Genomic DNA, 12,806 nt, shown 5'->3' with positions numbered 1-12,806 from the left:
GTCCCTTGCTGAACGCATCATCAGAGGTACCAGACAGACGGCAGAAATGAAGAGAGATCTAGAGATGGAGTCCGGAGCAGCATCTGAGTATTGCAGGATACTCAATGTAAATTACACACCATGTGGCCTCATCATCCACCCAGATGCTCCCTGGCTTGGTGCATCCCCTGATGGTGTCGTATTTGACCCCACTGAATACCCCCAGTTTGGCTTGGTCGAGATTAAATGAGCTAATGTGAAGAATTACATTGACTGTAAGTATCTGTATATGGAGTACGGATGCTCAAAACTAAAAAAGACGGCAGATTCAGTTACTAATCAGCGGGCTTCACTGGTGTGATTTTGTGGTGTGGGCTCAGGAGGATTTTTTTGTGGAGTGGGTTTATATGGATGCAGATGTACAGAGACAAATTCGTGAGAAGACAGATTTATTTTACTTCTACACATATATGACAAAATATCTGTCATTGAAATGTTAACATGTTCTATACAGAAATTACAATCTTTTTTAAATCATATGTTCACTTATTTAACAGTATTTGTGCTTTTGTTAAACAGCACATTGTGTTTTTAATGTAAAGAACCTGGAAATATGTTTATGAAAAAATGATTTACAGTTACAAATGTAAATATGTTACAAATTATTCATATGTAATTAATTATTGTTTGATTAATTAAAATAAGAGCTTTATTTAACCCATGACTTAACTAGTGCTTTGTTTTGATAGTTTGACAACAGGCATGCCACTGTAAATAACTATTAATAATAATAATTAATGTTTACTGTGTGGGAAAGGGAAATTATGCCATCAAACAACTTGTTTTGTTTGATTCTCCTTATTACATGTTCTACGTGTACTCTAAGACGGGCTATGGATTGTGTTTCAGTTACCTGGTATGCAGGCATCTGACTTTGCTTTGACAAAAATGGTGGGCAGTAGACTTTGCACTTAACACAATCAGTAATTAGGAAGCCCTTGTCAACCATCACTGCCATTTCTTCTGTGAGCAACTTGGCCAATCCTGACTGTTTGAATAACTCTTTATCACTGACTGACCCAGCGTAAAGTGAGGAGACAAATGTCACTGCACCGTGTGGGGCTATGCCAACTAGGCCCTTCATGGTGCAGTGAGACTTGTATGTGGAGTACATCTCACTTTGTAAGAGTGCTGATGATGGTGTCTGACACCTGAGCTCAATGCAGTCCAAGATAACCTGAGTATCAGGATAGTCTTGGAATTCTGAAGGAAGGTTTTTTTTCACATCCTCTGGTGACAGCCAAATGCACACAGATCCAAGAGGTGTGTAGAGAAAGTTTGTCCAGGTTGAAATAATTCGTATCACTGTGGAAGGATGGATGTTAAAACGGTGTCCCAAGTCTCTCTCCTTGAGTCCAACAGACAAGTGCACAAGGAAAAGGAAAAATTCATCAACTGGCTGCAGCACCTGCCTCTGTGAAGGAAATGATGTAAAATGTTAAAGAATTACAATTATGAACAATTATGAACAATCAAGCTCTCTAGAGCATTCTATGACATTCCTAAGGGTCAAGTAATCTGAGACTGCACTGCCCTCAGGTGTTGGACACCACAACTATGAGGTAAGGTTGTTTACCACATTGTAAATAACACAGCATTTATAACATCTGGTCATTTGTTCCACATATTACCATAACATAACATGTATAGCAGGAGTCATCCCTTACTGTTGTTTTTTGGGTAAAAAAAAAATGTTGTCATACCCCTGACATTCGTGAATGAGACACATCTTCATTCTTCTTAGCTGCAGCCTTTGCTCTTGAGACCCGAACCATTTTGTGGATGGATGGCTCAATCAGCCACCAAAATGCCATTAAGTGGTCATAGCTTGGGAATCTGTTGGCAAAATGATGATGATGATGATGATGATTATTGTTATTATTATTATTATATGTATATAATATACTTTTATACTATGATATATTTTTCTAATTTTAACAGCAGACTGGTTGTCAAAGTGGCAGGAAATTGCATCTAAAGCTTTACTGCACGTTACCTGGTGTAAAATCGAATGTCCTCGTCGGAGCCGGAGAAACGTGGCAACCCAAAGGTTAGCTGGACACGCAACTCATGAAGCTGATTTCTCAGCTCCTCCACTTCACGGGACAGATCTTCATTTTCAGCGCAGGACATGTCTAGCAATGATGGCTCAGGAGCAGAACAATAATCATGATCCACTGTAAGATCATTTGATGGATCTTCCAGGGAGGTAGGGTCAGCCGGTCTTTCTCTCCTCTCCCACACACTTAGCCGTGGAGCCTGAATGCTGTATCCGTTCCATTCAAAAAGTAGTGGTACTGCATCCTTTGTCAGTCTTCTCCGACCTTCTGGGGTTTTTGGTTCAATCAAGTGGTCTGGTATGAAATGTCTGCTACAGACTTTTGTATGAGGCGAGATAGTAAATTGGTCCCGACGTATGTTTATTAGCCACTGGCTCCTGAGGTCACTACGCGCTGGAAAGCTATGAAAACTTAAACTGCCATTAAACTTTGCAGACGCCGAGCAAAGAGGAACACAACAGTGCTCTGAATATTTCTTACATTGTTTTTGGAAATGTTCCGACTTAAAAACTTTGCGCCGAACACTCATTTTGATATTACGCTAGCTAGTTTTGTATATGCCGTTGTTTGTAACAATACAACCGGAAACGTTGGAGCTGCAATATTTGAAAACGGAAATGCATCACAGCCATGAGTGCAAGGAGTCCATAGCAACATTAGCGAGTGAACAGCTCGTACCAGTCTTTACAGCGCTCTTTAATGAATCACTGGAGCTGTGTGTCACACCTTCCTGCTTCAAACGTTCCACCAGAGTACCAGTTGCCAAGAAAGCAACCATCACAGGATTGAATGATTATATACCTGTTGTATTGACCTCTGTAGTCATGAAATCCTTTGAGAGATAGTTGCTCTCTCATCTGAAGAACACAGATCCTCTGCTAGACCCCCTGCAATTTGTATACTGAGCAAACAGCTCGGTGGACAACGCAGTGAACATGGGACTCCAGCTTATTCTTCAACAGCTTGAACACTCAGGAACGTATGCAAGAATTTTGTTCTTGGACTCCAGCTAAGCATTTAATACAATCATCCCAGGACAGCTACACAACAAACTACTCCAACTCAGTGTGCCATGCCCCACCTGCCAGTTTATCACCAACTTCCTCACTGGAAGAGAGCAGCAAATGAGGTTGGGAAAGTTCACCTCAAACACCCAGATCATCAGTACAGGCGCTCCACAGGGTTGTGTGCTCTCACCATTGCTCTTCTCACTGTACACGAACGACTGTACCTCCATGGACCCCTCAGTCAAAATCTTGAACTATGCAGATGACACGACAGTCATTGGTCTCATCCGAGATGGTGACGAGTCTGCTTAGAGAAGGGGCGTTGATCAGGTGTTCCTTTGGAGCAACCACAATAACCTGGTTCTGAACACAGCGAAAACAGTGGAGATGACAGTGGACTTCAGGAAGAGCATTCCAGCCCTGCCAGCACTCATCATCCTGGACAGAACTGTGGTGGCAGTGGAGTCTTGCAAGGGATAGCAACATCAGCTCCATCATTAAGAGAGCCCAGCAGAGGATGTACTTCCTGCGTCAGCTGAGGACATTCAACCTTCCCCAGGAGCTGATGGTGCGGTTCTACACAGCCATCATAGAGTCTGTCATCACCACATCCATCACAGTGTGGGGCAGCTCAGCTATCAAGCATGACCTCCACAGACTGCAGCGCATCATTAGATCTGCAGAGAGGACAATTGGTGTTAAGTTGCCTACACTGCTGCAACTGCATGCCTCTAGAATCAGGAAGCATGCAGAGATGATCTCCACAGACCCCTCTCACCCCAAACATCACCTGTTCCAGCTTCTTCCCTCAGGCCGGCACTTCAGCCAGATGAGGATCAGGACATCCAGGCTACAAAGGAGCTTCTTCCCACAAGCCATCATGCTCTTGAAGTTAAAATATTACACAACAACAATATTCCAGCTTCAAACTGCACTTCTGCATACACTGGTGTATAGTATCAAGTTCAACTCCATCCTCTGGAACTGCCATCTTAAACCAATGTTTGCTCTAGCATCTTTCTTACCTGCCATATTAGCCTGCTTATCAGACTGTCACCTCATGGGTCTCTTTCTCTGCCACTATAGACCTTTTAACTGCTGCTGCACTCAGCACGTTAACTTTAGACACGTTGCACACTGTATGGTTTACAGGTATGACTGTGTGCGTGTGTTTGTATGTGTGTGTGTGTGTGTGTGTGTGTGTGTGTGTGTGTGTGAGTGAGTGAGTGATTATAGGAATCCAGGTTTTATTTTATTTTATATTTTATTATATCTTGTTGATTTTAGATTTATTTTATCTTATTTCTTATATGTGAATGTCTGTCTGATACTGTGCACTGTGAGCTCCTGTAACCAAAACCAAATTTCTTGTATTCCTTGTATTCCTTCTGATTCTGAGTGCCCTGAGCACCACAACTAGCACAAAGACACTGCATCGTATTTCTACATTACAGTAAACTAATCATCAAGCTAGTGTATTGAGAAGTCTTTTTCTCATCGTTTTTAAGCAAACATTTTAAAAAAGCAAACTTTTCAGCTGAAGTTGAACATTTTAAAACTCGATCGAGTGAAAACACAGGTAAAGCTGTTCAGGTGAATAATTGGTGCATTTAGCAATGCAATTTCGGCAGCATCAGCTATTGTTTACAGCATGACCGGAAGCAGTTTACCCGTTTAAAAATCCAGCTCTTATTTCATACAAAGGCTTATTTTTCAGTAACTACAGAGACTTCAGATGAAACTAATGGAGTTCTTCTTAGGTTACAGAAGTGTGTAATAAAATTGTGGGCCATGGTATGTAAATGGTTGTTAAGGTGTCAATGCTACTATTTACTCTTCCGCATTAATGAACATGGAATTGTTAGAATGGTCTATACAAACTATAACTCACAGGCAAAAACTGCAGAAGGCTCAATTATGCAGCATTAAAGGGCCCTGCATAGTTTGTTTTAAATCTGTGAAAAATAAGTATTTCTGAAAACAATTTCATATATTTTAAATACTTTCATTTTTCCCCAAAAAGAATGCTAAAATTCGTTTTTTTTTTTCCTTTATTCTCTGTCGCTTGACATCAACTTAATGTTGATAATGTAGTTAACATGTAAAGCCTTTGATTAACAAAATCTGACTGTAAACAGTACCACTGAGAAGCTACTACAAAGCTGTGATTTTTAGGCTTAGGACCAAGTTCTTGTTCAGAATCTCCTTTATCATTTTCAAACAAATAAGACCATGTTAATGTGATCCAATTTCCAGCCTGCACCATACTGAAGTGCCTACACCTTAGATTTCTGTGTATTAGCCAGCTAATCAAAGGTTTTGCCTTTCAATTATATTGTTAACATGAAGCACGAAGAACATTTAAGGTGGAATGGGAAGATTAATTTGAGCAAGAAGCTGTTAATATAAATAAAATAGAGAAGCAATTATCTGAATATTAGCCGGATGAACATTATACTGTCATGCTATCTCCTTTTTTGGATGTATATGTGCCCTACAGACACTGGGAGAAAAGGCTGTTAGGTATCAGGCTTAAGGACGGATTAGTGATTAAAAAATATATAGAATAAAATTCTCTTTTTAAATTTAATTAGAGGACACAACAGATAATATTCTAAGAATGTATTTAGAGAGATATCATGGGGGCATGTCTGACATATTGATCACTTTTACATTAATTTATCCAGAAAATTACATGGGCCAATTTTTAATCACTGTGTGGATTGTGCTGTTCCGGCCACCTAGCTAGCTAGCTTTCATCTGGCTGATTAAACAGGTCTAACTAACAGGATTTAACTATAAATGTGAGGAGCTAAACATAGGAAAGGCAATGATTATTGGTAATTTCAAAAATATCTGTGTACCATATATGTATAACACTCCAGTAAACTTTTTGGAGAATTAAAATCAGGTAGTGAACTAGGCTTTAATCTCATGCTGTAATTAAAGTAGGTCAAATTAGCCTTACAGCTAGGCCTTGGGCTTGTCATTTAGTTAGAGTGATAAATAGCAGACTTAGAGCTAGGCCTTTGGTTCATAGTGAAGTTGGAGAATGTCAGGTAGGTGCATGGCTAGGCCTTAGGCTTAAAATGAAGTCAGAGTAAGCTAATGAAGGCTTTCAGCTATACTGCATGCCATAATTGTAGTGAAATCAGTAACTGCTGTTTCAGATCAAGACCTTGGGTTTATGAGGAAGTTAGAGTCAAGCATAAACCGAAGGCCGAGCTCTTTAGCTCTTGATCCTTACTGTATTTGCATTATACGTCTTAGGCTATAATGAAGCTTGAGTAAGCAAAGGTAGCCTTCCAGCTAGGCCACAGCCTGAGAGTGGGACAAGGCCTTAGTCTTCTGAAGTATGAGTGAGCAATATGAGCTTTCCAGCTGGGCCTCAGGGTTACTATCCAGACAGAGTAAGTGATGGTAGATTTGCAACTAGGCCCTAGGATTGCAGTGAAGTTAGAGTGAGTAACAGTAGCTATTGAACTGCAGTTAAAGAATGTCAAGGTAAGCTTAGGACAGGCCCTCAACTTGTGATGGAGTAAGAGGGAATGAACTGGGATCTATAGTGTTCCATTAGACTTATGATGAAACTGAAGAATCAAAATCAGGTACAGAGCTAGTCTTTGATTTAGCCTGAACTAATAATCAGACAAAGTCATATGCCTACGGTCTAGCTCCAAACCAACTTGTAATCATTCTAAATATGTCACAAGCTTAATGACTTTCCAAATACCTCCCTTCACTTGCCCTACCCTCATCAGATACCCGAGGTCTTTCCCAAAACCTTGTGTGACATGATTCACAGTTTATGCCCAAGGCAACAGCAACAGCCAAAGTTTTTGCCCTGAATCTATACTTTTACTTTATCTAACTTTACCATAAACCTAAGGCCTATTACTATTACTTACGCGACCTATATATTAAGCCAGAGGCCTAGCTGTAAGGAAATTTTGGCCTAATCTAAGTACATTATGAGCTTAAACTAAGCTCAGAAAGGGGTAAGGTTTAATATTCTAGTAGGGTTAGAAGGAGCTTGGGGTAGTTCCTACTAGGGTTACAGAGTAGTTAGGGTTAATCTAATTAGGGATAGAAGAAGCTTGGGGTTATTTCCTGCTATGGTTATGGAGAAGTTAGGGTAAAGCTAAGGGGGTCTAGTAGAGGCTCGGGGTGATTTTCAATTAGGGTTATGGAAAAGTTGGTGTAAAGCTAATTGGAGTTGGAAATATCGTGGAGTTATTTCCCACTACAGTTATGAAAAAGTTAGAGCAAAGCCAATTATGGAAAGACGGCGTGTGAGGTTATTTCACATTAGGGTCACAGAGAAGTTAGTGTACATCTAAATAGGATTACACGAAGCTTGAGGTTGTTTCCCATTTTGCTTACGGAGCCCAAAGCTGCCGAGCCCAAGGCTGTGAAAAGGCTACCCCAAGAAGCAAACCTGCTGATAACTCTCATGTCCTGTTTCCCAGACTCAAAAACGGCTCTTGTAAGAGTCATCCGCATTTTCCATTGAAAGAGTTTGATTCGCGCCAGTCATTACTAGACAGTAGTGATATTATAAAAAAGGGCCGGGCTCGGCATACTGATCGATTTACCATAAGAAAAACAGGGACGTGCATACGTTTCATTCTTGCCTTCTTTGTTTTGATATCTCTCTCTATCTCTCTCTCTCTATCTCTCTCTCTCTATCTCTCTCTCTTTCTCAAACACACACACACACACACACACACACACACACACACACACACCAGCACAACGACGTCAGGGAGAAGCGGATGCTTGGAGAAGAGAGGTGGGCGGACCCAACAGCGCTAATGCGATTGGTTGCTGCAGGCCGTCGCAATTTAGCCAATAGAAACGCAGTCGCTCAGATAAGAAGGACGTTCGGACACAGAAATCATTCATTTCAGTTTGATTTGCTCAATTTAAGGTAGGTGTAAGATGAGTGGACGCGGTAAGACTGGTGGTAAGGCGAGGGCGAAGGCCAAGACTCGCTCTTCTCGTGCCGGCCTCCAGTTCCCCGTGGGTCGCGTTCACAGGCTTCTACGCAAAGGTAACTACGCCGAGCGTGTCGGTGCTGGTGCTCCCGTCTACTTGGCCGCCGTGCTGGAGTATCTGACCGCTGAGATCCTCGAGTTGGCCGGCAACGCCGCTCGTGACAACAAGAAGACCCGTATCATTCCTCGTCATCTGCAGTTGGCTGTTCGTAACGACGAGGAGCTCAACAAACTGCTCGGAGGAGTGACCATCGCTCAGGGTGGCGTTCTGCCCAACATTCAGGCTGTGCTGCTGCCCAAGAAGACCGAGAAGGCGGCCAAGACCAAGTAAATCAGTTTACCGCTGACTTGTTCTAAACCAAAGGCTCTTTTAAGAGCCACCCACCTCCGCGAAAGAAGCGCACTTTTTCTTGTTTCTCTCCCGTCAAAAAAAGGTGATCGATGAAACATAACTGTTTATCTGATTGTGGAGAGAAATGAAGCAAATAATATTATAAAAGTGCATCATGAGGCTAAATAAAATGTGTACGGTTTATTTGGGGATCTTCAAGGGAAGTCACTAAAAGGGGAATTTCATATAAATCTAAAAATTTAGGGGGTCTTGGTGCAATGGACATTGGACTAAAACTCAAAATAGTTTATTATAAAATAGCACAGGCAATAAAGAGGTGCAGTGTGGGTGGGGAACACGAAGTTGGTGGAAAAAGAAAGGAAAAGCAAGAAAAAATGTTCCATATTACAAATTAACATATGGAGATTTTATTTTTAAATATGTAGAGCTTCAGATTGACTGGCATCATTTTCATAGTAAAAAGATCTATAACATTATAAGCGAACACATTTATGGAGGTCTTTATCCACATAAACGCCTCAGTGAAGCAGAGAGTAAGATATGCATCAGAAACATTTAGTCCAGGCAGATCTGGAGAACATGAGAGACATAGCAGGGCTGATCAGTGTGGGGAGATTGGCTGTGCGATGTGTCGTTAAGTGGAGCTGCTATGTCACCACGAAAATGTGCCCATCGGCTGACTGTGAGGAAGATGAGACTATTGAACACCTGTTACTTCACTGTGATCGATCTGTGGTTGTGTGGAAAAGACTAAAAGCTCTCGGTGTTAAGTTTGATATAAATGTTAAGACTATAATGTTTGGTAGTTTTGAGGAAAGTTTGTCATGGACTTGTATTGGTTGATTGTTTGTGTTACAAACTGTAAACTATGGAAAACGAGGTGTAAAATGGTAATACAACAGATTCAAATCCCTGCAGAAGTTGTTTTTAAACAGATTTGAACGTTTGAACTGAAACGACTGCGAACCATGGACAGAAAATCTAAACATCCCTGGACTCTGTTGGACTTATAATTATCTCATTTAAATTCATATTAAGTTTGTGTGTGTAATTTCATTGTGGATTTGTTGTATTTGTGTATAAATTTGCATAAATGTGATATTGTATTGATTGTGTATTTGGATTATTTAATAAAGTTTATTTTAAAAGGAAATAATGTTGTTGTTGAGCCCGCCACGGAGTTGGCGCGGTGTCTTTTTTCAAAAGATTTTGAAAATATTTGCGCGGCAGCAGACGCCCAATAGCGTGTAGACGGGTGAACAGCCGTCCAATGAGAGGCGGGCACATCCAAGACGCCCAATAAGCGGTGAGCAGCTCCAACGCTTAAAAAGCCGCGGCAGCGTGAGTGAGTTCACTTTCTTTCTTTTGTGAAGAAGAGCGGAGCTCGATATAATGGCAAGAACCAAGCAGACCGCCCGTAAATCTACTGGTGGGAAGGCCCCCAGGAAGCAGCTGGCTACTAAGGCTGCTCGTAAGAGCGCCCCGGCCACCGGCGGTGTGAAGAAGCCTCACCGTTACAGGCCTGGCACTGTGGCTCTGAGAGAGATCCGCCGTTATCAGAAGTCCACAGAACTGCTGATCAGAAAGCTGCCTTTTCAGCGCCTGGTGCGGGAGATCGCTCAGGATTTCAAGACCGATCTCCGCTTCCAGAGCTCTGCCGTCATGGCCCTGCAGGAGGCTAGCGAGGCGTACCTGGTGGGTCTGTTCGAGGACACGAACCTGTGCGCCATCCACGCCAAGAGAGTCACCATCATGCCTAAAGACATCCAGCTGGCCCGCCGTATCCGCGGAGAGCGTGCTTAACTTAAACTGAGGGCTCACAAGTTGCCGGAAGATCACCCAAAAGGCTCTTTTAAGAGCCACCTAACTGTTGCAGTCCAGAAGAGCAGATGTTCCAACAAACCCCGAGTTTCATGTGCTGTGTATTAATGGAGTTCGATGAGGAGTGTATGAAGGCGAGCATCTCCTTATGTAGTCCTGTTGCACGATTAATCCGGAACTTAAGATTAGTAGTTGTATAATAACACCGAACAGTGTAGTTTGTAAAGTATTAATTTGCGGAAGGCGTTTTGTCATAAAGCTTGGATGACATCGTGTGGTCAAAATATGAACCTACAAATGCTAGAATAAGAGTTTCTTGTGTTGAAATATTACTGTTTGTGAGGCTGAGGAAATAAAATGGGGAAATTAAGTTAATTAAATTAAGAATTGTATTGCAATTGGTACATTTTTATTTTTTTTATTTTCTAGTTCTTTCTTTTTACTTTGGACAATATGTTTTGAACTTCGGCTTAAAATAACATGCCATTTAGCTGGCCTGTAGTGTCTGTTGTGCGTGGCTCCGCTCACCTTGTCTTGGTTTCCACTAAGTCCTGTAGAGGAGCATAATTGGCCATATAAATTGGTGATGTTTCATTCTAATCGACTGAATGAAGAAACCGAGATCATGAGTGGTAGAGGCACTTCTTATTTTTATGCCCAAGTTCCCTGCACTTCCCACACTTCAGAGCCTCGCAGTCTTTCATTTGATGGTCTTGAGAACTGTAGAGGGTACCAGATTATGCCGTTATACGGTCCCAACGAGACTGATTTCGGGCTCTTGGTTCATTGTGTTGTTAATTGTAAGATCTGGAAGACACGCTGTAAAATGGTTATAGAGCAGTGCGAAATACCTGCAAAAACTGTTTATAAACAAATACTCTGTGAGATCAAAAGACTGAGGACAATAGACACTCGAGGAAAGAGAAAGTTCCTGTGTTGCATGTTTCTAATGTAAATAATACTGTAGGAATGTTGATGAATGTGGATTTTGTATCTGAAAATGTGTTTGTATTGAAATAATATTCCTTAATAAAGTTTGTTATAAAAAGTAAATACTGTCAATCTTTTGTGTAAGAATATATCAGAAAAGCTGAGAGATACTTTGTGGTAAGTAGCGGTCAGAAGACTTCCAGTGAGAGCGGTGGTAAGGTGGAGCTGCTTTGTTAAGACGACCTTGTGCCCCATCCCAGGCTGCCATGAGGAAGAAACGCTAGAGCACTTTGTTTTAGACTGTTACCGTTCTCGAGAAGTGTGGGATAAAGTGAGAGTTATGGGACTTGGAATAGAAATTAATATGAAATCTATTTTTTATGGGATTTTTAAAGAAAATATGACTAAAAACAAACATGATGTAGAATGACTATCGACCAGCAGTTTGTTTCAAGTGAAACCGTTTTTAAAAGCATTGAAACTGAATTGAAAAGACTGAAGACAATGAACACGTTGGTTAAGGACACAGATATGTGGGACTCTCTTACTTTGTAGACAATATCCATCAAAACTATGTGATGTATGTGATGTGTTTTTCTGTGCCCTGTTTTTTGCTGTAGTTTGATGGAATTTAAATAAAGTTTTAAAAAAAAAAAAAAAGTAAATACTATCATATGAATTACAATACAGCTTACAGCTCACACCTTATAACGGCGTACCACAAGCCAAGTTGATCCAGAGGTTTAAACACAGGCTATACGATTTCACAATACCAGTGCTGGTACTGTTCAACATCAGTGTTCGCCACCTTGCCAATCCAGAATCTGACATCATGCCGAACAGCGGTGTCCAGCTCCCAGTCCTTCCAGAAGTGGTTTCCAACGCCAGCATTAAAGATTTGTGTGAAACTCTGCAAAGCTCTTTCCTGAAGAAAAAAGTATTTCAACACTTTTACGATGAGGGCGTACTGTAAATAAATCGACATCTTAGCGTTTATCTATTGGCTCTGTAACAACTGACATCCTACTTCAGAGCCATTTGTAGTTTACGTAACGTAATTTAACCCAAAGTCACCTCACCGCTGGTGGTGTGGCTCCCCTAGGGGACATAGCTTGTTAAACCTCACAGTTTTGGAAATAAGTGAGGGAAAAAGTTGAAATTCAGGGCTGCAAGGGACTGAACTTAATCAAAGATAACACAGCTCAGGCCATAATAAAAAAAGGAGCAAACCTGTGGGCCAGAAAATAAGGTCTTTGTTTAATTTAAATTTAATGTGCTGTAACCTGAGTTGGCTATTGTTTATTCAAAATATGCAAAATTTTCAACTCCTTTCACTCATCCTCATTTCATCATACGGCTATGGCCTAGCTCTAAACATCTGCTGGTTGTTACTACACCATAAGCTTAAAGCCTAACCCTGAACACACTATTATTAACTCTAACTTCATCATAAGCTAGTAGACTACCCATAAACTCACTTTTGCCTTCTCTGAAACATGTCTGTAAACATACTGTTGCTTACCCTAACTTCATCATAAACTTAGGGCACAGCTCTGCAGCAGCTTCTACTTTCTCATCATAAGTGTGATACTTTGCTATG

General features: G+C 41.1%; 3 protein-coding genes across 3 annotated transcripts in view; 2 read left to right on the top strand and 1 right to left on the bottom strand.

Moving 5' to 3' along the window:
• The window catches only part of LOC108414237, an 89,458-nt gene that overhangs the window by 60,050 nt on the left and 16,602 nt on the right, over positions 1-12,806 (bottom strand). The window lies entirely within an intron of this gene.
• LOC108414247 (histone H2A-like) lies at positions 7,991-9,569 on the top strand. Its single transcript, XM_017687078.2, has one exon. It carries the CDS (start codon positions 8,048-8,050, stop codon positions 8,432-8,434), a length of 387 nt encoding a protein of 128 aa, XP_017542567.1. The 5' UTR covers positions 7,991-8,047; the 3' UTR covers positions 8,435-9,569.
• LOC108418918 (histone H3) lies at positions 9,833-11,248 on the top strand. Its single transcript, XM_017690208.2, has one exon. The coding sequence runs from the start codon at positions 9,848-9,850 to the stop codon at positions 10,256-10,258; it is 411 nt and encodes a 136-aa protein (XP_017545697.1). The 5' UTR covers positions 9,833-9,847; the 3' UTR covers positions 10,259-11,248.

This window comes from Pygocentrus nattereri, chromosome 20 (genome assembly GCF_015220715.1).
Source record: "Pygocentrus nattereri isolate fPygNat1 chromosome 20, fPygNat1.pri, whole genome shotgun sequence".
NCBI lineage: Eukaryota > Metazoa > Chordata > Actinopteri > Characiformes > Serrasalmidae > Pygocentrus > Pygocentrus nattereri.
The sequence above is the reverse complement of the archived record's forward strand: the minus strand, read 5'-3'. Positions and strand labels throughout refer to the sequence as shown.

What these genes read in the sequence shown, in the direction of transcription:
- LOC108414247 (XM_017687078.2), top strand. Translation starts at nt 8,048, where the DNA reads ATGAGTGGACGCGGTAAGACTGGTGGTAAGGCGAGGGCGAAGGCCAAG.
- LOC108418918 (XM_017690208.2), top strand. Translation starts at nt 9,848, where the DNA reads ATGGCAAGAACCAAGCAGACCGCCCGTAAATCTACTGGTGGGAAGGCC.